The sequence below is a fragment of the Schistocerca nitens genome, chromosome 4 (assembly GCF_023898315.1).
Source record: "Schistocerca nitens isolate TAMUIC-IGC-003100 chromosome 4, iqSchNite1.1, whole genome shotgun sequence".
Lineage (NCBI taxonomy): Eukaryota > Metazoa > Arthropoda > Insecta > Orthoptera > Acrididae > Schistocerca > Schistocerca nitens.
Genome location: NC_064617.1, coordinates 292163894 through 292190338, shown reverse-complemented (window position 1 = coordinate 292190338; position 26445 = coordinate 292163894). Strand labels below are relative to the sequence as shown.

The 26445-nt window shown below is 39.7% G+C and overlaps 1 protein-coding gene across 1 annotated transcript in view; it reads left to right on the top strand.

Moving 5' to 3' along the window:
• LOC126252804 (cytosolic Fe-S cluster assembly factor nubp1) overlaps nt 1-24202 on the top strand; it is a 44808-nt gene extending 20606 nt beyond the window's left edge. Inside the window, exons 5-9 of the mRNA XM_049953740.1 lie at nt 2953-2985; nt 3224-3314; nt 5845-6110; nt 13750-13936; nt 23938-24202. Coding sequence (XP_049809697.1) covers nt 2953-2985; nt 3224-3314; nt 5845-6110; nt 13750-13936; nt 23938-23987 — 627 coding nt within the window. The 3' untranslated portion in view covers nt 23988-24202. The remainder of the gene's footprint in view (nt 1-2952; nt 2986-3223; nt 3315-5844; nt 6111-13749; nt 13937-23937) is intronic.
• The last annotated feature ends 2243 nt before the right edge of the window (nt 24203-26445 follow it).

The following is a 26445-nucleotide window of genomic DNA, read 5'->3' as shown; positions in this document are numbered from 1 at the left end:
GTTTCACTTATCTTAGCCACAGTTTTTGTCATTTGGCTGAAGCCATGATTATTGTTTGTGTACTAAATATTTGTATTGTGATTTGTGATAAAGGATATGTGAAACTTGTAAGCCGCTACATATAGTTTTTCAAAGAAATTTGGTACGTCAAGACTACACTTAGTGATACTCCATTATCCTCCATGTACATAGACCATGTTCACTGGCTGCCACAGGAAGCTTGTTTTTAATATCTGTCGTATCTGTCTTTTGAATTCTGAAGACTCATTGGTTAAACAACAGAAGCACTGCAGTACAGCTTGACTTGTTGATTTTATTAGTACCTTTTGTTGCACATTTCCATATCATATACCACTAAACAAATGCTTATGAGCAACATAACTTCTCTATGAATATTGTTAGAGAACACATTAGAAAGAGCAATTCTAACATTAAAAACAAGAATGTACTAAGCTAAGACAACAGTCCGTGAAAGTTCACCTGCAAGAATTTGGATGGAAGTGCTGCAGGTGCACAATGACAGTTGCCACCCATATACTCCTGCATTATTTACACAGCAACTGTCACATCCCACATTGTTGATAGAAATGAATATGGTATCGTGCACTATTACAACTATGGCGATTAAGCTACATATCTTGCAACTTGATTAAAATGTAATGGATGTCAGGGGATGTAGATGGTAAAAAATTATGTATTTGAAAATCTGAATAAACTTTAGGATGCAAGTAACTTCATTCTAATAAGATTTATCTTAAGGTGTGTCTTTGCTCTGTGTGTTTGTAAATCACTTTGATATGTGGAAGTTTCCAGTGCTTGTTTCCAATGGGACAGACAGAAAGACAGCCCACATGAGATGGCATTGTTAAAGTTCTCTGATGACCATGTCATTTTGAAGATACTTCTGTTGCTGTAAAAGCATAGTGGCATCCTGCCTGCTTACAAAGACTATTAAACAAGAGTATTTATGCTGTCAGATCAGTAATGATTTGGTATTTCAAAAGCAAAGATTCATGAAGTTGCTAAGGCTGTGAGTTCAAAAGCTTAGGTAGGATGTTCAAAATATGACATGGTGAGTTTAATACTGTACCTTTCTGACTGTAAGAAAACTTTATATGTAACTGTTTGGACTATGGAAACAATGTCGGCATAGAACATGATTTTGTAAGAGGTCCCTCCATCTACCTTCTCTTTCCCCTCCCACTTCTCCACACCCCCCTCCCTCCCCCTCTAACTTCCTTACATTGCATAACATTCCTCAGAAGGGACCTGATGTCCTTCCCATTCCTTCCCTAACCTGACCTAGTGTTGCATCTCCTATGACCTCATCACGGCTGAGATGTTAAATCTAGTCATCTTCCCTTCCTCTACATTCTCTCCCCTACTCACACTCATAAACTATTTTTATCAGTAAATTGCATCACGGTACTTTTTTAAGGCATCTTCTACATTCTTTACACTTTGGAGACTATAAATACATTAAAATAACTTCGTGACTGACGTTTCAATGTGCCGAGTGGTGTGCTAACTGTGTTGCCTGTTTTGTTGGCACATGCAGAACCATGTTAGGTGTTGCTGGCTGCATGTCAACAATGCAGCCCTCAATCACTGTATTCTCTCAATCACAATGTTTTTTTTATTCAAGGTGCAGGAAATATTTTACTGAAACTTCCTGGCAGATTAAAACTGTGTGCCCGACCGAGACTCGAACTCGGGACCTTTGCCTTTCGCGGGCAAGTGCTCTACCAACTGAGCTACCGAAGCACGACTCACGCCCGGTACTCATAGCTTTACTTCTGCCAGTACCTCGTCTCCTACCTTCCAAACATTACAGAAGCTCTCCTGCGAACCTTGCAGAACTAGCACTCCTGAAAGAAAGGATATTGCAGAGACATGGCTTAGCCACAGCCTGGGGGATGTTTCCAGAATGAGATTTTCACTCTGCAGCGGAGTGTGCGCTGATATGAAAATTCCTGGCAGATTAAAACTGTGTGCCCGACCGAGACTCGAACTCGGGACCTTTGCCTTTCGCGGGCAAGTTCTCTACCAACTGAGCTACCGAAGCACGACTCACGCCCGGTACTCACAGCTTTACTTCTGCCAGTACCTCGTCTCCTACCTTCTAAACTTTACAGAAGCTCTCCTGCGAACCTTGCAGAACTAGCACTCCTGAAAGAAAGGATATTGCGGAGACATGGCTTAGCCACAGCCTGGGGGATGTTTCCAGAATGAGATTTTCACTCTGCAGCGGAGTGTGCGCTGATATGAAACTTCCTGGCAGATTAAAACTGTGTGCCCGACCGAGACTCGAACTCGGGACCTTTGCCTTTCGCGGGCAAGTGCTCTGTAAAGTGCTTCTGTAAAGTTTGGAAGGTAGGAGACGAGGTACTGGCAGAAGTAAAGCTGTGAGTACCGGGCGTGAGTCGTGCTTCGGTAGCTCAGTTGGTAGAGCACTTGCCCGCGAAAGGCAAAGGTCCCGAGTTCGAGTCTCGGTCGGGCACACAGTTTTAATCTGCCAGGAAGTTTCATATCAGCGCACACTCTGCTGCAGAGTGAAAATCTCATTCTGGAAACATCCCCCAGGCTGTGGCTAAGCCATGTCTCCGCAATATCCTTTCTTTCAGGAGTGCTAGTTCTGCAAGGTTCGCAGGAGAGCTTCTGTAAAGTTTGGAAGGTAGGAGACGAGGTACTGGCAGAAGTAAATCTATGAGTACCGGGCGTGAGTCGTGCTTCAGTAGCTCAGTTGGTAGAGCACTTGCCCGCGAAAGGCAAAGGTCCCGAGTTCGAGTTTCGGTCGGGCACACAGTTTTAATCTGCCAGGAAGTTTCATATCAGCGCACACTCCGCTGCAGAGTGAAAATCTCATTCTGGAAATATTTTACTATATTCAGATGTATTCTTTTTTAAATTTTTATTTACCAGTGATGCAGCATTTGTTCCTTTTGTTTATAGGTTCATCAGAGCCTCTCTGGGTGGTCACCTGTGGTGAGTATTAATCTGTGTACAAGGTAAATGAATTGTTAGATATGCACTAAGTTATTAATGTCTTAAATGTTTATACTGTTGATTGACATACAGAAGAATGGAACTAATATATTTCACTCATTTCTTTCTTTCATGTTTTTAAAGAAAAAAAGGAAAAAGTTTTAATTTTTGTGCCTGAAATTGATGTGCACATGTGCACTATTTCTTGTATGACTCTGATGCATTTACATTTTTTCAGTTTGTAGATGACAATTTGTCTGTCATGTCTATTGGATTCCTTTTGGAGAGTCCAGAATCAGCCATCATATGGAGAGGTCCAAAGAAGAATGGTGAGTTTAACATGTTTGGGCATAAAAGTAGAACTGGGATGAAAGTAGGAAACAGGTTATTGATTAATATGTGAAGCTGATTTGATATAGCCTTTGGGTATGTAATTGAAAAGCCGGCCGTGGTGGTCTAGCGGTTCTAGGCGCTCAGTCCGGAGCCGCGCGACTGCTATGGTCGCAGGTTTGAATCCTGCCTCGGGCATGGATGTGTGTGATGTCCTTAGGTTAGTTAGGCTTAAGTAGCTCTAAGTTCTAGGGGACTGATGACCATAGATGTTAAGTCCCATAGTGCTCAGAGCCATTTGAACCATTTTTTTGTAATTGAAAATAGATAGCTAATATAATTAATTTTTGATTTACCGGAATCAGTTATTCTCATGCGATTGGTAACATTTCAGTATGAGATAGGTATGTAGGAAATAAGTGGCAAAGCATTCAACCAGTAAGCAAGAACCTATCATGTGAATGTCGATTGCCACCTGTAATTTTGTTAATTAATAGATTTTTTTTTAGAAATCAATCAAAATGTGTCAGAAAAGAATAGCAAATAATGCACGTTTCATGTTTAGCTGTAAGCTGTTTGAGAGCAGATATGCCAAGATTGTTTACACCTCATATCTTGGCAAAATTGCACATTCCTGGCGCATAACTGTATTGCTCATGGTTTCTCTGTCTCGTTACATGAGATACATTATTCTTTTCCATAGACCTATAACAAGAATATCCTTGTGAATGTCAAACATGTCAAAAAGCTATAACATGGATTATGTATTTCACTTGAGAATATGTGTAAATTTAGTCTTTATTTCAAATATCAGTAGTGAAGTGGTCCTCGAGGGTGTGTAACAAGTAAAAAGTATTGAAATCTCAATTTCATGATTCTTCCAGTGTTCACTTACTGCACTTAAGATGTACAAAAACTGAAAATTATAGTTACAAACTTCTAGGACTTGTAGAAGGGAGCGAGTAGATAATATTTTGAACTGGAACCCATGTCTGGAAACATATCACTTCCATGCTACTACCATTTGAAAAAATGTTGGTAATGGAACCACTTTTACAAGTAATTGATTAGGCATGACCTACTACATCACTTGTTTTGCATTGTATACTTGTTGTAGTATGTCCTTTTTCTATTCGGGTGTGTTGTGTCTCGTTGGAGCACCAGGGCCATGCATGATGACAGTGAGGGTTCCCTTTCTCGAAGCCATTTCGTAATTGTGGTGAAAAGGGTATGCATTGGATGTGTACATTGTTGAGAATGATCTTGATAAAGCGACAAGCAACTTTTCCTTTACCTTGAGCTTCGCCATGCAGAAGGATCACATCAGTGTGTTTTGTAAACATGTACTCGATGATGTTGCCCTAACACTCACAGACATGTGAATCAGGCTCGAACCAGGTCAGAGAGGTAGGAAAGATGTCAAATGACATCAGCCAGTCTGACATAACCACATCCCACCATGACTACGCTGTTGCTTAGCTACCTAGCAAACACATTTTTGAACGACTGTAGCGTGGAAACGGTACAATTCCGGATGTGGCTTCCTATTCAAAATGTTATATACACACTCTAGTCTAAGTTCTAGGAGTTTGCAATGGTAATTTCTGAACACTCTGTGTACACATCAAAGTTAAATGTCAATGACTTGGTTATGAACCATTTATTAATCTCTTTTTTTCCTTTAATAAGACTCCACACAATTGTAAGAGCTTCCTTTCCTGCTACTATGTATGCCACTGAACAACTAGCAAATGAATTGTTTCTGTGGTCAGTTACTAATTCACTTTGCATGTCTGATGAGATTTTGCTACCCAAACCATTTTTACTACTGTCTGTAGCTAAACAAATATGTTCTTTAAAGTCTTAGATTTTTTTTGTTCATAATTATAAAGGCCATGGCTTGTTTGTTGGCAGTTTTAATACCACTAGATCAATTAAAAACTGAACATGTCAAATGCATCATCTTTTTGTAACAAGATTTTGGCATTTAATGGTGCCTGAATGGAATGTACTGAGCAAGGGGGCTCAGTAGTTAAGAAACTGGAGAGGATTGGAATTCAAATCCTGTCTGGCTAGCCAGATTTAAATTTTGTGTGGTTTCCTTAAATAGATGGAATGTGGATATTGGCATGGTACCTTCGAACAGGACGTCTCAAATTTGTTTGCACATTCTTGCCCATCAGGAGCATGTGGTCTAATGCCCTCATTGTCAACGAGCTGTTAAACTCTTAATCTTTCTTCTTTTTTCTTAATATAATGTGTGATGTTGTAGTCATTTTTGTGATATTCATGTATCTGAAAAGATTGAAAACATAGTTCAGAGCTAAGCAACACTTTTAAAAAAGTAAAATAGTTTAGTGTGCAAAATTTAGCTTTGGATATTGAAATAATTTTGTTGTTGTGTTTAGTCAGTGGAATTGTCTATTGTAAAAAGGTATCCACAATTGTGTTTGCTCAGTTACATTTCCATAACAGTTTTAGTTCAGTTTGGTGCGAAAGGTTATTTAACAACACTTTTTCTGGTTCTAGGCATGATACGGCAGTTTCTCAGTGATGTTGACTGGGGTGAGTTGGATTATCTTGTGATTGATACTCCACCTGGTACATCAGATGAACATTTATCAGCTGCTCAGTATTTAAGTAATGCTGGACTAACGGGAGCTGTAATTGTTACAACACCTCAAGAAGTTGCTTTACTGGATGTCCGAAAGGAGATTGATTTCTGCAGGAAAGTTCAAATTCCTGTTTTAGGTGTTGTAGAGAATATGGCTGCATTTGTCTGTCCAAAATGCAAGGTACACAAGTGCATAAGTAAATTTTCAAATATTTGTTATTGCCTTAGACATACTGTTATAAGGTAGTAGGTGTGTGTGTGTGTGTGTGTGTGTGTGTGTGTGTGTGTGTCTATATTTGTGATTAAAAATAGCATGCTGATTTGATACGATACAGGTCAGAGAAAAATTAAATAACACAGAAAATGAGGATAAGAAACTATAAAGACATGAAATAAAATGTTTAACGATTTATAGATAAGCCTTGAGCTATTATTGAAAAACAAATCTTAAGCTTTTGTGTACTGCAGATTTCTTTATCAGGATTTGACTGAAAACTAAATAGAGGAAAAAGTGTAGAAACATTGAGATATATTTTGGTGGATCATGTTCCCCCGTGAGCACAATTATGAGGAATTTTATGTTTTCATTTGTTGATAATGCCACGGTATTTTATCATCATCCATTCTTGCACCTTGTAATATTCACTAACCTTCATGAAAGTTGCATGGCCTGAAAAGAGTAACCTGAATGAAACCCATCTTGCAAGATGTGTAGAACGTTGTGCCAATAGTAAGTTATTAACATATAGCGAGGCGGCATAGATGTAGTCCCAGCAGTGCCCTCCCTTGCGTGACCACTAAGCACCAGTGTTACACTACACTGTGTCAAATGAAGTGAAAAATTAAAGGAAGAGGCTGGTATGCTTCATCAATGTTGTGAGGTACAGTACCAGAACGTAACTTGAGTTTAAGTGGCAGATGATTGTTGCCTGCAAAACGGGTGAAGTACTGATTGACAAACTATGCCTTTGGGCAAGTCGAGCTTGAGTTTGGCCTACATATGTATTATCTGTTTATGTGGTGACCAAAATCTGGTAAGCTCGCTGGTTGAGCATCATAACATAGAAAACCCAAGTATTACAGTTTGGGGTGATATCAAATACAACATGCAGTCTTGACTTGTACATAATGAAGGCAGTCTGAATAGCAGCTGCTACATCAAGGATGCAACATGTACATATCAGATATGATATATAGGGTATTTGGAAATTCCTGTTACAAACTTCTAGGATGTGTAGAGGGGAGTGAGTATATAATATTTTGAATAGTAACCCATGTCTAGAAACATGCCGTTTCAACACAGATGTTTAACTGATCCACTTCTGCTTGAGGAATAGGATTAGGCATGACACAGTACAGTTATTAGGTAACTGTCCAAAGGAAACTAAAGAAACATCCACTTATCATTAAAGCGTGTTTGTTTGCATTAAAATTTAAACATTGCATGTTTACTTTATTCCAAAGCAAAAAAGAATCCAGCATACTGTACATACAGTCAGTACTAATGCAGTACAACAATGACTCGATGTGGCGACTACTGCCGTTGTTACAGACAATGAATCTACGAAGTATGTTCTGGTACACACTCTCCATCCCAGCTGGTGTCTCTTCATTGGTGATGTACTTGAGGACAATATTATGGAAATGGAAGAGGATGTAGATGAAGATGAAATGGGAGATAAGATACTGCGTGAAGAGTTTGACAGAGCACTAAAGACCTGAGTCGAAACAAGGCCCCGGGAGTAGACAACATTCCATTAGAACTACTGATGGCCTTGGGAGAGCCAGTCATGACAAAACTCTACCATCTGGTGAGCAAGATGTATGAGACAGGCGAAATACCCACAGACTTCAAGAAGAATATAATAATTCCAATCCCAAAGAAAGCAGGTGTGGACAGATGTGAAAATTACGGAACTATCAGTTTAATAAGTCACAGCTGCAAAATACTAACGCGAATTCTTTACAGACGAATGGAAAAACTAGTAGAAGCGGACCTCGGGGAAGATCAGTTTGGATTCCGTAGAAATGTTGGAACACGTGACACAATACTAACCTTACGACTTATCTTAGAAGTAAGATTAAGAAAAGGCAAACCTACGTTTCTAGCATTTGTAGACTTATAGAAAGCTTTTGACAACGTTAACTGGAATACTGTCTTTCAAATTCTAAAGGTGGCAGGGGTAAAATACAGGGAGCGAAGGTTATTTACAATTTGTACAGAAACCAGATGGCAGTTATAAGAGTCGAGGGGCATGAAAGGGAAGCAGTGGTTGGGAAAGGAGTGAGACAGGGTTGTACCCTCTCCCCGATGTTATTCAATCTGTATATTGAGCAAGCAGTAAAGGAAACAAAAGAAAAATTCGGAGTAGGTATTAAAATTCATGGAGAAGAAGTAAAAACTTTGAGGTTCGCCGATGACATTGTAATTCTGTCAGAGACAGCAAAGGATTTGGAAGAGCAGTTGAACGGAATGGACAGTGTCGTGAAAGGAGGATATAAGATGAACATCAACAAAAGCAAAACGAGGATAATGGAATGTAGACAAATTAAATCGGGTGATGCTGAGGGGATTAGATTAGGAAATGAGACACTTAAAGTAGTAAAGGAGTTTTGCTATTTGGGGAGCAAAATAACTGATGATGGTCGAAGTAGAGAGGATATAAAATGTAGACTGGCAATGGCAAGGAAATCGTTTCTGAAGAAGAGAAATTTGTTAACATCGAGTATAGATTTAAGTGTCAGGAAGTCGTTTCTGAAAGTATTTGTATGGAGTGTAGACATGTATGGAAGTGAAACATGGACGATAACCAGTTTGGACAAGAAGAGAATAGAAGCTTTCGAAATATGGTGCTACAGAAGAATGCTGAAGATAAGGTGGGTAGATCACGTAACTAATGAGGAGGCATTGAATAGGATTGGGGAGAAGAGAAGTTTGTGGCACAACTTGACTAGAAGAAGGGATCGGTTGGTAGGACATGTTTTGAGGCATCAAGGGATCACAAATTTAGCATTGGAGGGCAGCGTGGAGGGTAAAAATCGTAGAGGGAGACCAAGAGATGAATACACTAAGCAGATTCAGAAGGATGTAGGTTGCAGTAGGTACTGGGAGATGAAGAAGCTTGCACAGGATAGAGTAGCATGGAGAGCTGCATCAAACCAGTCTCAGGACTGAAGACCACAACAACATGGGGAAAGTGCAAAAACATCATCAGCTAAGTCACAACATGGATGAACGTAAATGATGAGTGATCGTGACAGATGGTCCTTGAAGAGAACTATGATGACAGATAACAAGATGACAGTTTCAGAAGTCACTGCAGATATGAAGGTTGTGCTTGCAGATCTTGACAGCACCAAACCTGGATTATGTAGCAATGGAAGAATGTCATTTGGGTGGATGAAAGTTGGTTCACCCTGTTTCCAACTTCCGATGGAGTTTATGTCTCAAGAGTGAAATGTGACGAGGGTTCAGTGGTGATTTGGGCAGCCATATCACATTACTCTATGGGCCTAATGATTACTGTGCAAGGTCACATTATTGCCAAGGATTATGTGGCCAATTTGGCTGATCATGTCCATCTCATGGTACAGCGTTTGTTTCCAAAAGTGATGCTGTGTTCCAAGACAACAGTTCCCTTGATCACACAACTTGTTGTCCAGGACTGGTTTTGTGAGCATGAAGCTGAACTGTCACATCTCTCCAGGCCACCACAGTTACCAGATCCCTATGTTATTGAGCCTTTTTGATCTACATTGGAGAGAAGAGTGCGTGGTTGCTAACCACCTTCATCACCGTTCCTGAACTTGCCATTATTTTGCAGGAAGAATTATATAAGTTTCTCTTGAAACCATGCAGGACCTGTGAATCCATTTCGAGATGACTTGAATCCGTTTTGAATGCCAACAGTTTTCCTATGCCATATTAGGCATACTTTGGTTCACTCTTGTGTATTTCTCAAACTAATGATGATAATTAGATATTTGTTGATCATTTCACATTTTACATAAAATAAAGGGAAGGGAACAACTCACCTACAGCAAGGGACAGGAAAAAATTGTTTTATGGCCATATTCGGTGCTATTCTTTGCCGATTTTGGTGTTATTTTTTGTTAATGTCGGTGTGTTTTTGCCAAGTTCAGCGTCCTTTTTCGCCAGTTTCAGTGTTTCTTTTGCCAGATTAGGTGACCTCTTTTGCCATTGTCACTCTTATTTTTTTGCTGCTTTTCGTGTTTTTCCTTTTGCCAGTTTCGGTGCTAATTTTGACATCACATCGTAGTTCATTACACGGGAAATGAAATGTCATATTAAGATTATAAATGAACCTCAATTTTGAGGCAAACATCTTTATATGGGAAAATGACAGATTTCACAAAACTTCATAAAAATCGTCTATTTTGCATTATTTCACAAAAAATGCCAATTTCACATTATTTTTTGCATTAGGGCTTTTGCAAAATTTTCCTGTCCTTACCTAAAGCTGACTGATGTGTGGCACATAGAAACAAGCAACGGAAAACTCTTTACAATAGCTATAGAGCTCTTGCTCTCTCTTTAGTGGAGGCATAGGCATTCATGCACACAATAACACAGACAACCAAAGGCACACGCGTATGACCGTGGAGAGTCAGCATCACTGTGACCATGGATGTGTATGTTTGGGTATCTGTGTGGTTGTGTGTGTGTGAATATGTGTGCTTCTACTAGAGAAAGAGCAAGAACTCAAAAGCTTGTACACATAATTTTCTGCTGAGTGTTAGGTGCCACACATCAGTCAGCTGTGGATGAGTGTTGTTGTTGTTGTTGTTGCTGTGGTCTTCAGTCCTGAGACTGGTTTGATGCAGCTCTCCATGCTACTCTATCCCGTGCTTCTTCATCTCCCAGTACCTACTGCAGCCTACATCCTTCTGAATCTGCTTAGTGTATTCATCTCTTGGTCTCCCTCTACGATTTTTACCCTCCACGCTGCCCTCCAGTACTAAATTGGAGATCCCTCGATGTCTCCGAACATGTCCTACCAACCGATCCCTTCTTCTAGTCAGGTTGTGCCACAAACTCCTCTTCTCCCCAATTCTATTCAATATCTCCTCATTAGTTATGTGATCTACCCATCTAATCTTCAGCATTCTTCTGTAGCACCACATTTTGAAAGCTTCTATTCTCTTCTTGTCTAAACTATTTATCGTCCACGTTTCAATTCCACACATGGCTACACTCCATACAAATACTTTAAGAAACGACTTCCTGACATTTAAATCCATACTCGATGTTAACAAATTTCTCTTCTTCAGAAACGCTTTCTTTGCCATTGCCAGTCTACATTTTATACCCTCTCTACTTCGACCATCATCAGTTATTTTGCTCCCCAAATAGCAAAACTCCTTTACAACTTTAAGTGTCTCATTTCCTAATCTAATTCCCTCAGCATCACCCGACTTAATTCGACTACATTCCATTATCCTCGTTTTGCTTTTGTTGATGTTCATCTTATACCCTCCTTTCAAGACACTGTCCATTCTGTTCAACTGCTCTTCCAACTCCTTTGCTGTCTCTGACAGAATTACAATGTCATCGGTGAACCTCAAAGTTTTTATTTCTTCTCCATGGATTTTAATACCTACTCCGAACTTTTCTTTTGTTTCCTTTATTTCTTACACGATATACAGATTGAATAACATCGGGGATAGGGTACAACCCTGCCTCACTCTCTTCCCAACCACTGCTTCCCTTTCATACCCCTCGACTCTTATAACTGCCATCTGCTTACTGTACAAATTGTAAATAGCCTTTCGCTCCCTGTATTTTACCCCCGCAACCTTCAGAATATGAAAGAGAGTATTCCAATCAACATTGTCAAAAGCTTTCTCCAAGTCTACAAATGGTAGAAACTTAGGTTTACCTTTCCTTAATCTTTCTTGTAAGATAAGTCGTAGGGTCAGTATTGCCTCATGTGTCCCAACATTTCTACGGAATCAAAACTGATCATCCCAGAGGTCGGCTTCTACCAGTTTTTCCATTCGTCTGTAAAGAATTCGCGTTAGTATTTTGCAGCTGTGACTTATTAAACTGATACTTTGGTAATTTTCACATCTGTCAACACCTGCTTTCTTTGGGATTGGAATTATTATATTCTTCTTGAAGTCTGAGGGTATTTCGCCTGTCTCATACATCTTGCTCACCAGATGGTAGAGTTTTGTTAGGACTAGCTCTCCCAAGGCTGTCATTAGTTCTAATGGAATGTTGTCTACTCCGGGGGCCTTGTTTTAACTCAGGTCTTTCAGTGCTCTGTCAAACTCTTCACACAGTATCATATCTCCCATTTCATCTTCATCTACATCCTCTTCCATTTCCATAATATTGTCCTCAAGTACATCGCCCTTGTATAGACCCTCTATATACTCCTTCCACCTTTCTGCTTTCCCTTCTCTGCTTATAACTGGGTTTCCATCTGAGCTCTTGATATTCATACAAGTGGTTCTCTTTTCTCCAAAGGTCTCTTTAATTTTCCTGTAGGCAGTATCTATCTTACCGCTAGTGAGATAAGCCTCTACATCCTTACATTTGTCCTCTAGCCATCCCTGCTGAGCCATGTTGCACTTCCTGTCGATATCATTTTTGAGACGTTTGTATTACTTTTTGCCTGCTTCATGTACTGCATTTTTATATTTTCTCCTTTCATCAATTAAATTCAATATTTCTTCTGTTACCCAAGGGTTTCTACTAGCCCTCGTCTTTTTACCTATTTGATCCTCTGCTGCCTTCACTATTTCATCCCTCAAAGCTACCCATTCTTCTTCTACTGTATTTGTTTCCCCCATTCCTGTGAATTGTTCCCTTATGGTCTCCCTTAAATTCTGTACAACCTCTGGTTCCTTCGGTTTGTCCAGGTCCCATCTCCTTAAATTCCCACCTTTTTGCAGTTTCTTCAGTTTTAATCTACAGTTCATAACCAATAGATTGTGGCCAGAGTCCACATCTGCACCTGGAAATGTCTTACAGTTTAAAACCTGGTTCCTAAATCTCTGTCTTACCATTATATAATCTATCTGATACCTTTTAGTGTCTCCAGGGTTCTTCCATGTATACAACCTTCTTTCATGATTCTTGAACCAAGTGTTAGCTATGATTAAGTTATGCTCTGCACAAAATTCTACCAGGCGGCTTCCTCTTTCATTTCTTAGCCCCAATCCATATTCACCTACTATGTTTCCTTCTCTCCCTTTTCCTATTCTCGAATTCCAGTCACCCATGATTATTAAATTTTCATCTCCCTTCACTACCTGAATAATTTCTTTTATCTCATCATACATTTCATCAATTTCTTCATCATCTGCAGAGCTAGTTGTCATATAAACTTGTACTACTGTGGTAGGCGTGGGCTTTGTGTCTATCTTGGCCACAATAATGTGTTCACTGTGCTGTTTGTAGTAGCTTGCCCGTACTCCTATTTTTTTATTCATTATTAAACCTACTCCTGCATTACCCCTATTTGATTGATGATGATGAGTGGTAGCCTCCTCATAATTGATGTGATGAGTTATAGACTTTTTTTGTGTGGAATGAGTAGTTGTTAATGAGACTTTTCTGACTGATACCACAAGTTCATGTATTACTTATTTGAATAGTTTGTGCTGTGTATACATTACCAAAGTTAAAAAAAAATTTTGCGGTAAAGTTTTTTTGAAAATGTATTAATTATCATTATAGATAGTTTTGAATTTTCTATATGTTAATACGATTTTCCTAGTCTTATATATTTTTAATTTTTGAGAACACAAATGTGGTTTTATCTTCTAAGACTTATTAATCATGTTTACAGGTGCAGTCAGAGATATTTCCAGCAGCAACTGGAGGTGCAAGGAAAATGGCAGCTGACTTGAATGTTCCATTCTTAGGCAGTCTTCCATTAGATCCTCTTCTTGCTCGTGCCTGTGATGAAGGCAAGAACTTTCTCACTGAGGTCCCCCAATCCCCTGCTGCAGTTGCATTTGCTTCTATACTGCATGGTGAGTAAATGTTGATCACAGTGCTGCAGGCTATCACTTTTATATGAGATCTGTTCAAAAAATTCTAGAACTTTGTCCACAAAATTTTTCTACTCTTACCTTTTGCTTACTGTACATGGTCTCCTTTGAAATACTCTCTTCCACAATTTATACTCCGCTCCCAAAGCTGTCTTGGTATGCCTCTTGTTGGATCATGTGAAATGCTGTCTATGAATTTTCTTTTCTCTCATCTATTGTTGCAAATCTTCATCCTTTAAATGGGTTTTTCAACTTTGGAAATAGATAAAAGTCCACAGGGGCCAGTTCTGGAGAGTGCGAAGGATGATGCAGCACACAGATTTTGCTTTTTGTTCAGTAGTCATGCACCAACAGGGATGAATGTGCTGGTGCATTATCATGATGCAAGAGTCATGAATTGTCTTACCACATTTCAGGCCATTTTCTTCTCAATTTTCACACAGGCATCACAACATTTCCTGATAGCACCATTGATTAACAATTTGTCCATGTGACATAAATTCATAATTAACCAGTCCTTCAAAGGCAAAGAAAAGTATCAGCATGGCTTTGACATTTGAGCTCACCTGACAACCTGTTTTTGGTCTTGGAGAATATTTCCCAACCCATTGTGAAGACTGAACCTTGGTCATAACATCATAACCGTAGACCAACATCTCATCACCAGTTATGATTCTCTTAAGAAACATCTTGTTCTCATTTGTGTGGTCCAAACGCTCTTCACAGATTGTGAGGTGAAGGTCTTCCTGGTCTTTCATGAGCTGTGGTACGAATGTCGCAGTAACACAGTGCATTCCAAGGTGATGTGTCAGGATTTCATGACATGATACAACTGAAATGTTACATTCTACTGCAAGCTCTTGGACAGTCAGTCTTTGATTAGCATTAATAGTTTCCTTGATGTTTGGACATGAGCATAATTCGTCGACATCGAAGGGCATCCTGAATGTGGGTCATCTTTAACTTCCATCTGGCCATGAAGGCTGTTTGATGCACCATATTTTATTAAGTGTATGAAGCAAGACATTTCTTTTCGATTACAAGAGATGGAATATTTAGATTGAGACTTAGTGTTGGGTCATATAGCTGAGACCTTTTTTTCAGTTTTTATCCTCTTCATTATGGAAAAGTTGTTCACGAGAGTATGTTGAGAGATACATAGATACAATGTTAGCTGCATTCCTATGTAATTTCGACAACTCTTCTGAATGAACATCATAATAACATCTTAACAAAGGAGACACTAGAACCTGCTTTGAATACTGGAAAACTGTGAAAAAGGGCAATTAAAGAACAAGTCAAAAACTGTTTTTAGGCCCTAGAAACATTAGAATCAAAAGAGAACATGGAGGGAAAGTGGAAAGAAATTAAGTCCATGGTACTAAGTATGGCGGAGGATACATTTGGAAGAAAGAAGAGAATGAAGAAGAGAAAAAGGTTCAACAGGATATTTCAGAAGGCTACAGAAAAGACAAGAAAGATGGGTGAGAATTGACTGGCTGACAGGGCGAATGGGCAGAAAAGGTAACATTTTTTTCGACATTAGAAAGGAGATGAAGTGAATCTTGAGAACAGAGAAGAGAATATGAGTTGGTACCCAAAAGGAACTGATTTTTATTTTTTTTATTTTTAAACCTATTTATTCACATTTTTAACCATGAACCTTCAACCCATCAAAGTACTCTCTGCTTGCTTTATTCCATTTTTCAAAACATTGTTTAAATTCATCTCCCACATGTGCCATCCTCCACATGTGCATAAGATGAGATACAATAAACATCAGTATCATACTCCCAGTGTTTTTCAAATAATTGTCTTAAGAATAAAAATGCAATTCATCTCGATTGGTTTGGTCAAAAGCCAATTTGGTATTCCTTTATATCGGGCATATTAGCACCAATTTCCATTCTTCTGGTAATGTCTCATTCTTCCATACCAACTAGATCAGTTGGTATCCAAGTGCAACCTCTCACCTCTCCCTTTGATTAATTTGCCTGTAATTCTGTCCTGCATTGGGGCTATTTTGTTTCTGAGTCTTTTGATTGCAATCTTCACATCTTCTTCAGTTGCCTCCCACTCTTCTTCATCTTTTTTTTCCTGCATTGTGTCTGCAGGTAATATCTCATTGAAGTCTGTGCAATTCAAGAGTTATGTTCTTCCCATTATGACAGGAGCATGGAGCACTATAAACACAGACAATTATCTTTTACTCTAAGTACAGATGACATTAAAAAAAGAATGAATACATATCTTTCTGGTAGAAGTTGACTATAGAAGTTCTTTGTTAAGACAAATTCAGAAGTTCTAAATTTTCCAGTCAGGCTTCACATTATGAATGATAATTACAAAGTTCAAAACCCTGGCCAACAAATACTTGAGGACATTGAATAGGAGGTACAAGAACAGTAACAAGTGAGTAGGACAGAAGCTGCTTTCATAACTTAAATACATCTGCTGCAGGACTTTGAAGTGCGTGGTTACTCGCAGATGATTGATGGTGGCATAACAGCATCGAAGCAGCACCCCTTGGCCATGGCAGCGGTTGTGGGAAGTGCGGTGTTGACTAGTGCCATGTGTATTTCGATGTGCAGTTGACAGGCGGTAGTCGATACCACAATATCTACAGTCTGTTCTTCATTTTTTAATATGTTTATGACAACATCCACAGGAAAGCCTATACAATGCACTGTGTGACTTTAGAATCCTGGAGAATCTAGTAAGAATGGTGCAAACTTGTGTGGATGGATGAAGGTAAGCAGTGCGGTTCCGGGAGGTCACATAAGAAATGTTCAGATTGAGATGGGCCTCAGACTAGGAGATGCTCTGTCATATGTTCTGTCCAGCCTCATCTTAGAGAAAGTAGTGAAGGAATGTAAGCAACAGGAGTGGGCTGGAGTACAGATTGATGATGATTTCAATTGTCTTGTGTACACAAATGATATGGTACTGCTAAGTGAATCAAACCATGAGTTGAAAGAAATGTACCAGAAAATGGAGAACTATGTGCCAGAGGCTGGGCTAAAGGTGAATCATCACAAAACAGAGTTCATGCAATTAGGAAGAAGGCAAGAGCAGGGAGAATTTTTTGCGGAGATGGCATGAGGTTTAAGATAATTCACCAGTGCAAATATTTGGAATCTTGGTTTACCAGTGACAAAAGCATAGAAACAGACATCAAGGAAAGAACAGCAGGGGGCACGAAATTCGTGTATTTCCTAAGAGAGATTCTTTACTCCGATTCAGTATCAGTGGACTCGAAGATGAGACACCTGGAGAAAATAAGCACAAGACAGAAAGGAATGGAGGTATTTTGTGGTGGCAGAGTGTCGTCTGCAGGGCCTGTGATTGCTGTATACGTATGTATGTATGTATGAGCAGATTTCAGTCCTGCGATCTATTAGCTATAATTGCGTTTCCAAAGACCCAGTATCTGGTGCAGCAGAAAATGGTGTGCTAAATAAATTTAATTCATTTTGTAGGCTACACAGTTCTGTAAACCTTGTCTTGTTAGATTGATGGAGTTGCACAATATTTTGTTTGTAAGTCTTGAAATGTGAGTCTTGAAGATAACTGTAGTAACGAAATGCTTTTGATAAATGTTAGGTTTACTGTAGTGAGCTGCCTTTCACATAGACAGTGTTTCTCCATGAGTGCATACATTTTGTCATATACGTTAGGTAGGAATAAGCAGAGCCTCTCCTTGAACTGACAGATTTAAGGAAGGAAGGCCAAGTCCACAACCCATTTCTTGTCACTGTGTCTCTACTAATTGCCAGCCATTGTATGCTGCTTCCAGATCTTCCAAAAATCCCTTGAACTGGCAGTGATTGACACCATGGTGCCTTACAAAATTCATACATTGTACCGTGACCTTTGTGATGTCACCACACTGCACATTTTCTGCACAAAGGGCTTCCTGGTGTGTAAAACAGTTGTCTTTCTCAAATTTGGTCTTGATTTGTTTCTTACGAGAGGCAAAACCTTGTTGACTCAGAACTGTGTGTGGTGCACCATCTGTCACCACAGAATAGAGCTTGACCCATGGCAAACACATTTTCAATGGATTCACACACTACCTAAAATATATTTTGACCTGCAGTTGTGGAATCCATAGGTACATCATCTAAAAGTTCCTAGAAAACTTGTAGCTCTGAGTCAACACGCTGCACAAATTTTTGCAAGCTACACATAGTCTGATGTAATTCTTGAAGTTTTCCCGGCACACTGAATATTCTGTGAGGTTTTGAGGTTGCAGCTGGATCGTGTTGACTTCTTGCCACAATATTGCGGCTAGCAACTGTTCAGTCATCTTAATGCGAGTGTCTGCCTCTAGAGACCGCTAGTTCACGCTGTTGGCTTTCATTCCTGGCACTAAACACAAACATCAGATTCTGCAAGCTTGCCTTTCACAGCCCAGTAAGTCGGCCGTAGCTGAGCATTGTATTATCACAGGACACTCTATGGACTATTCTTCCACAAAAATGTTGGCCCTAGCAAGATCGTATTGGGATTCAGTGATTAAAGAATTTTTGGAAATACGTCTAGCACAAGATCTTGTAAATCATGAAGGTGACTTTCAACTGGACAATGCTTGGGGTCCAGTGATCTTTTTAATTTCTTCTGAGAGAAAACATTTTATCCATAAAGGCACGTCTGGCGACATGTGACATTTGTTTTTAGCACCACGAGTGCATTGTAACACAGGGTGGACATTTAGTTTCATTTTTACGTATGTGCCTGCATGTCACAGAAGGAACAGTATTTGCAGATTATGTGGATTTTGGACACTCCTGACATGGCCTTTAATGTGCATGCGTCTCCGCATGAGTTTTTGCTATGAAACTTACATTTGTGAACTAGCAGTCTCCAGTGGCTGATGCTCACCTGAAAATGGTGACTGAATGGTTGCCAGCCGAAATATTGTGGCGAGAAGTCAATATGATCCGTCTGCAATCCCAAACATCATAGAATAGAATTACATCAGAGGTTTCATCAAGTGCTAATGAGTAAGTAACAAAACTCTGACCTTTCTCCTTTAGTTGGTCTTCCGTATAGGCACACATGCCTCGAATCAGACAAGAAAGTATTTGTTTGGACAGGCAAAATCCTTCAAATTTCATTACCTCTCCTCATGGAGTAATTGAGACTGATGCACATGAAGAACATGCACCAAGTCTACGATATGGATTTTTTCTGTCTCAAATTAGCTGTTGCTGTACTTTGCCCTTCAGTGTGGCAATAAGTTGCTTCCTTGCACTGCCGACCAGCTCTTCAAAATGTGTGATGTGATGGCATATGTTGTAACAGAGAATATTGTACTTCTTGATTGTATTAAGTATCTTATGGCACACTAGGCACTGAGGCAACCCACCTTTACCAACAAGTAAGAATAGTGCTTCCCAATGGATGGAAAATAACAGTGGGATTTTTTGAGAAGACATCATTATAGCTATGTTTGCTATGAAGTGCGAAGTTTCTTCATATGATGCCAAGAATTGGGTGTCCATCCAAGTCTGCCCACAGAGCAATGCACAAACACAGCATAGTAGGACAGCCTGGCGGGTTGCCTATCCACCTGGGCCTGCCCATGGGCGAGATGAGGAATGCATGCAAGCACCCCATGCATGATGGGGCAGCATTGGAATAGCCTAGTTTAAGTGCCTCCGTGCACATTGTAATTAGTCTAGTCTTTTACTTAGGTTCCTATGGGAGCGATATGTATGGGGCTGAAGAATATCCCTTGCTATTATTCTAAAAGAAGTGCCCAAATGTGTGAGAATTGTAATTAAGTTGTTTAAACATTACTATTAGTTACAGCCTAACCATCACTTCAGAAATCGCTACGTATTCCGACAAAACCATAGTTGTACACCGCTTGATAACGTCTTACTTCAAAACAAAGTTAATGCATTTTTGTAACAAAATAATATGCCAATAATTCACATGTAGTTTTTTTTTCTTCAAAAGGTGCCACACCTTCAGCGGTCGAAGGTAGTTGGTATACTGTCTGGAAGAGGTACTACCGTAGCTCTTGTTTATTGTTGCCATCTTCCCTTCCATTTGGAATAATATTGAAGTTTTAGCCCAACCCACATCTGATAACACAACTATGACAAACACTACACGCAGTATAGTTATTGTTAGGATGGCATTGTTAGAAGACAGAGTAGTAGTAGCAGCACAAATTGCTCAAACTTTTAACATCCCCTATGAATTCAGAACTAGGCAAGTCAAAGCTCAAGAAAGTTTATTGCCTAATGGTTATAAATATTGTGGTTGTAAACATTACTTGAAAGTCAACACCTTCCCAATGACATTGTATTTCCACTAAACATTTTTTCACCAGTCATGTTGTTTTATTAAATGGTTATGGTGGAAATTAATAATTACAGTACTGCAGAAGCAAGATTCTGAACATTGATAATTTGAAGGGACCAATAAAAATTATCATAAACTGCGGGAAAACATTGTCTGTTTAGCCAAACTGTATAGCAAAGTGTGGGTACAGAAGTCCTTGCGCACACCCAGTGGCCTACAGTATTGGTAAGTCCAAGGTGACATATAAATAAAGAGAATTAATGTTGCCACTCACTGCACAGTTGAAATGTGGAACAATCAACAGGCACATAATCAAGATCAGAATCATTGCTAAGCTTTTGGGCAAGTCGCTTCCTCTTTCTTTCTGTCTTTCTCTATGCCTTTGATAACTATGTTGTACTGATCCTGGTGCTGTTGCCCAACTGGAGTGAGAGGTTGTGTCAGGTGGGGAGAGTGAGAGGACTTGGAGGAGAAGGGGAGCAGGAGAGGTGGAGGGAAGGCAAGCTGACAGTTGGGATGGAGAGGCAGGAAAGGAATGGGTTAGGATTGTGGCACTGGTTACCTGAAAATAGTTCAGAAAGAGTATGTTGCCTGTAGAACATGATGAAGTGAATTATGAGGAGCGATAGGGTGAAGATGAAACAGAGGAAGAGAGAACTGTGGAGAGGACACTGCAGGTGTAGATTAAAGGAGTGAAGTGGGAGGCACGAGGACAGGTTGGAGGAGAGTGTGGGACAGGGCATAGTGGAGATCATGAGGCCAAGAAGACTGCAGGATCTAAACATGGGTTGTAAGAACTGTTCCCATCTAGCATAACTCAGAGAAGCTAGCATTGCAGGGGAGGATCCAGGTGATACAGGTTGCTGAAGTGGGTATTGAAGCTGAACATCTGCTCAGAGTCAATTTTGCCACTGGCTTGTCCATTGCTGTTGGACACAGTTTTGGTGTGTCCATTCATTCAAGGGAATAGTTGGTTGGGGGTTGCATCCACATAAAAGGCTGTTCAGCCTAGTTAGTGTGTGACACTGTAACAATGATTGAAATATTATTTATGAGCCTTGCTCAGCGTGTTAATACAGTGAATAGTTACCTTTACTCCTTCCATTGTTTGTATTCCACTCAGGACTTCCTAGCATCATGTTAACACTTTTTACTATTTTTTGAAAATAGTGAAACACCAGTAATGACATAGGATGTGGATGTGGATTATGAAACAGTTGTTGGAATGTTTTGGAGGAAGTTTTTGCAAGATGTTTAGAACTAACATCAAATCCTACAGCAAACTTCTATATTCTAGAAATATTGTCCCCACAAGTTGACAATTTGAGTTTCACCAAAAATGATTCTGTAACTCTTTAGTGAATATAAATATGCCGAATAAACTAGTTTATTCATTTTTAAATCACATATAACAATGCATATTTCACATGTAACTTAACTAAAGCACTATATTAATTCTAAGGTTTGGGTGTCCAATTAAGGTTGTGATCTATGTCTAATGTCAGAAACTTTTCATTATCTGCTTCTCATATTTCACTAAACAATGGAAAGTCCAAGATAGAGTAGCAACAGTATGGAAAGTATAGATTGCTACTCACCACGTAGAGAAGGTGATGAATTTAAGTCATGCACAATTAAAAGGCTGCTAAACATTTACCATAAATGTCCTTCTTCCAAAATAGAGCATGCGCACGCATGCACACACACACACACACACACACACACACACACACACACACACACACACACACACCAGCACAAATAACACACACACACACACACACACACACACACACACACACACACACACACACATGGTTACTGTCTCTGGCTGGTGGGTCCTCACTACAGACTGCATCTGTTTCTGACGTTTGCAGCAATCTAGGGTGGGCAGTGGGGATAGGAGGTGGTATGGGACATGAAGTGGGAGTGATGCTAGGGTAGGGTAGGGGTGAGGGAGGATGTTGTGCTGTTTGTGGGAGCATGCAGGGATGTGGTGGAGGAAAGGCTGTTAGGTACAGAGTTGGGAGACTGTGCTATTGGGGGGGATAATAGATATAATGGAGGGAAAGCCTTTAGTGTGTTGGTGGAATAGAAGGTGTGTGTAATGCTGAAGTGGGAATGGGGAAGCTTAAAGATAGAGAGAGGACAGAGGTTAGTGAAGGTTGAGGCCAGAAGGTTACGGGAATGAGGGATATGTTGTAGGGAGATTTCCTACCTGCACAACTCAGGAAAGCTGGTGTTGGTAGGAAGGATCCAGATGGTGTTGGCTGTGAAACAGACATTGAAGTGATGCACATTGTGTTGGGAAGCATGTCCAGCAACTGGATGATCCAACTGTCTCTTGGCCATAGTTTGGCAGTGGCCACTCAAGTGAACAGACAGCTAGTTAGTTGTCATGCCCACATAGAAAGCAGGACAGTGATTGCAGCTTAGTTTCTGTATCGCATGACAGCTTTCACAGGTAGCCTTGGCCTTGATGGAGTAGGAGATGCCTGTGACAGGATTGGAGGTTGTGGTAGTGGGAGGATGTATGGGACAGGTCTTGCATCTAGGTCTATTGGAGAGATATGAGCCATGAAGGAAGGGTTTGGGAGCAGGTGTGGTACAGGGATGGACAAGGATATGCGTAGGTTCAGTTGGTGGTGAAATACCCCTATGGGAGAGGTGGGGAGCATGCTGGTGAGGCTGCTCCCCACTTTAGCGCAGAAACCTACTACCCTTACCACTCCCTGCCCCCATACTGCCTCCTCACCCTCACCATACAATTCAGACAGCTTCACTGATCAGACACAGGTGTAGTCCATGTGTGTGGTCACACACTGTTTTGGAAGGAGGGCCTTTTTCTTCAAAAGCTTAAATGTTCAGCAAGTTTTTAATTGAGCGTAACTGCAACTCAGCTCCTCCATGTGGTAAGTAGCAATCTATCCTTTCCATATATTTCTCACGTTTCATCGTTTCAGATGATGATTTTTATATCTCGTGAGATCTACAAAAAGTACTGAATTGTATGTGCTGAGTTGTGTCAAAATCGTGGTAATCCATTAGCCTTTAACCATCTGTTGTTTTAAAATACTTCAATATAAGCAATTTCAGTGGGAGGACTTGGTATCGCGTCCAGAACGAATAAACTGATAGATCTAAAATGAATGTGCTAGGCATCTAAAGCATGTAATTGACTTTTGAGTCACTTCGTTGCATGAACATAAAGGAAACACTCTTCACTCCAGATCATCATGTGTACTTGACTACTCTGCTTTCACCCCTCTTCTCTCACATCATCTCCTTTTACTGCCACAAGATCCACCAACTGGCATCTTGCTGAAAGCCTTTATGTAATTAATTGGAGTGCATTGGATCATTCATTATCACCTCTTAGCAGAAATCTTCAGTATGAGTGTAACTCCGAGTCATGATAATATACTTTTGTGATGTGCTTGCGTAATAGATACTATGCTTGATGGGTTCATTTCATGTAGTTCTCTCATTCGAACCAAACTTAAATAAAATGCTCATTTGCAGTTTTGAATAGTAGCTACAACCTCTGTGAAAATGTACGTACTTTAAATATGCAATTTCAACAGTAGTTATGTGTTTAATATATAGCATAAAATGATATTTTCCACTAAATGAATTCGATTTTATTCATTGTTTTATTGTTGCAGGCATCACAACAGCATGTGAAAGTAAGCCAAGTGCCATGGATATTGGCTAACAATTTTCACGAACAAAATCTTGAAGAAGTTATACGTATCTGTGATAAACATTACATATGTATATAATATTTTTTATTCATAGCATCGTGCGTAGGTACAATTTCACTGGCTGTCACTTGCTCATACGTGTTTGAAATTGATTTAATGCGATTTTGAATCCTGATTTTTCATGTATTTGTTTTGCATTTGTTTGAGAATAGAAATATTTTGAGTACATCTTTGTTTTCTTTTGTAAAAATCCTAGATTTTATATTAATAGAAAGAGAAGCTACCTTATTGAAGGAGAAAAAATGAAGATTTATAGTGAGTACATCAAAGGCTCTTCATATTTCAGTCCCATGGGTTCATAGCAATTGCTTTCCAACTTACATAAACTTTAGTCCATAACAGATTTGTAAAACCCACAGCTAGAGTTCGTTGTGATAGAATCGGTGAGCACCAGATACGTAAGAATCAAAGACATTACTTATTCTCTGTTGTACTATACGAGGGTTGGAACTTTAATAGTGGCAACTATTTATTTACAGCTCATACAAAATAGATATGTGTTTCAAAGTTTTACTGACCTTCAAAGTAGTCACCAGCATTGTGTATAACCCATTGCTGAAGTTTATTGAGTTATGATTGGTGGGCCATTTTTATTAAATTAACAGTTAAATGGTAAAGTTGGGGAGAGGGATCAGCTAATATATAAGGCACAGAACTTAAACACTCAGGATATTACATTTTTGGTTGTTCAGTTGAAGCATGCAGTTTCAAGTAATTGTCTGAGCAAATGGAACAGTGGTGTACCAACTGCAAGTTTTGAGTAGCGATAGAACCCACAATCTAGGGGTAGTGTCTTTGTCCAGTAACAGAATGTCCTGGGTCCCAGATGCAATCCCAGTCACTGTTTGAATTCTAAATACAAATCGTCGGCAGTGGCAGTGGAAATCTTCCAGAGTGCGGAGTTACCCTCATTTGGTTAACAATTTTTCAAATGGAGCAGGTGAGCAGACAGGTTCAGGACAGCTTCTCGACATTGGGGTGGGAAACTATTCCTAAAAGGCAGAAGAAATGGCAATGGTCAATGGCATGAGGGATGCTGAAAGCAATGGAAACCACTGCACTAAAGACACATTATGTGAAGTCACAGGAAAAGTCTTGTAATTGCAGAAGTATGATGATGATCTCTTCGCTGGCAAAAAGACAGTGGATTATTCCCTCATTTGGATCTATGGGAGGGACTGCCCAGGGGGAAGTCCTATGAGAGAAAGACTGAATAACCAATGAAATGGTAACATCCAAAGAGTCGGAATGTGGAATGTCAGAAGTTCAAAATAGTAGTAGGAAAGCTAGAAAGGGAAATGCAAAGGCTCTGTCTACATGTAGCGGGGATCAATGAGGTGAAATAACATGACAATGAACGGCGCCAGTTTGAGGCTACAGGGACAAGCCACTGCTAGGGCGCCCAGAACTGTATTTCTATACGGAATGCATTATATTCAGTAGCGGCCGCTTGGGGCACTAAACTGAGAGGGACGTATGGGTATCCAAGAGCAGGATTTACTTGCAGTACATATCGTGGGTGAAATTGAAAAGTGGGTGCCTAATGATAACTCACTTATGTTGAAAAATGTTCTCGAACAAAATACTCTATCAAAGTTTCTTAGAAATATATTTGTGTAATCAGGAAGGACTTTGTGTTCATCCTGTATTTCATTTTCCCTGTAATTCTACAATGCACTTCAATTCCACACCGCCATGTGCCGAGAAACTTACATGAGTGCTTGCACGGGGTCAGTTAACAAGGAAAGAGGGTCCAATTAATTAAAATCAGATTTATGCTACTATTGAATACTGATACAATTGTTACAATTAACACTCTGGTGCATTTCATTTTTTAATACTAATTTTATTTTGATGTTTGCGTAACTTTACATGTAGAGTTTCCTTTTTGAATAAAAGTAGGAGAGTAGAGAGACCATCAAAGCCAGATTCTTTACATATTGCAGAGCCGTATCCCGGAATCTTATCTGGGCTACAATTACCAAGAGAGAACTTCGCAGTTTCACAGAAATGGTAACAACTATCAGAGACCACTGGAAATTTGAACGGCTTGCTCTTTCTTCTTTAAATAGGTGCCTTTGCTTTGGTTGGCACCTATAAAGGTTGGAAACCAAAACATTATCTGTTTTCTATGTCCTAAGAGCTAGAACTTTGCTGCTGTTATTCTGAGCAATTGGCAGACCTAGTTTCTGACATCAGGGATGTATTGATGACCGGGCACTCGCATGTCATAAAACTCTGGGGAATACCAATTTTCCATGTTGGGCATGAGCAGTTGCAGTCATATGGTACATTCTGAAGACACTGATGGTTATTGGATTAGGCTCTAGACATGTGTCACCTAGAGTCTTGTTACCAGTTTTAGCTCTTTGTTACCTAGGACAGAGACATGTGATGACATGCATGATA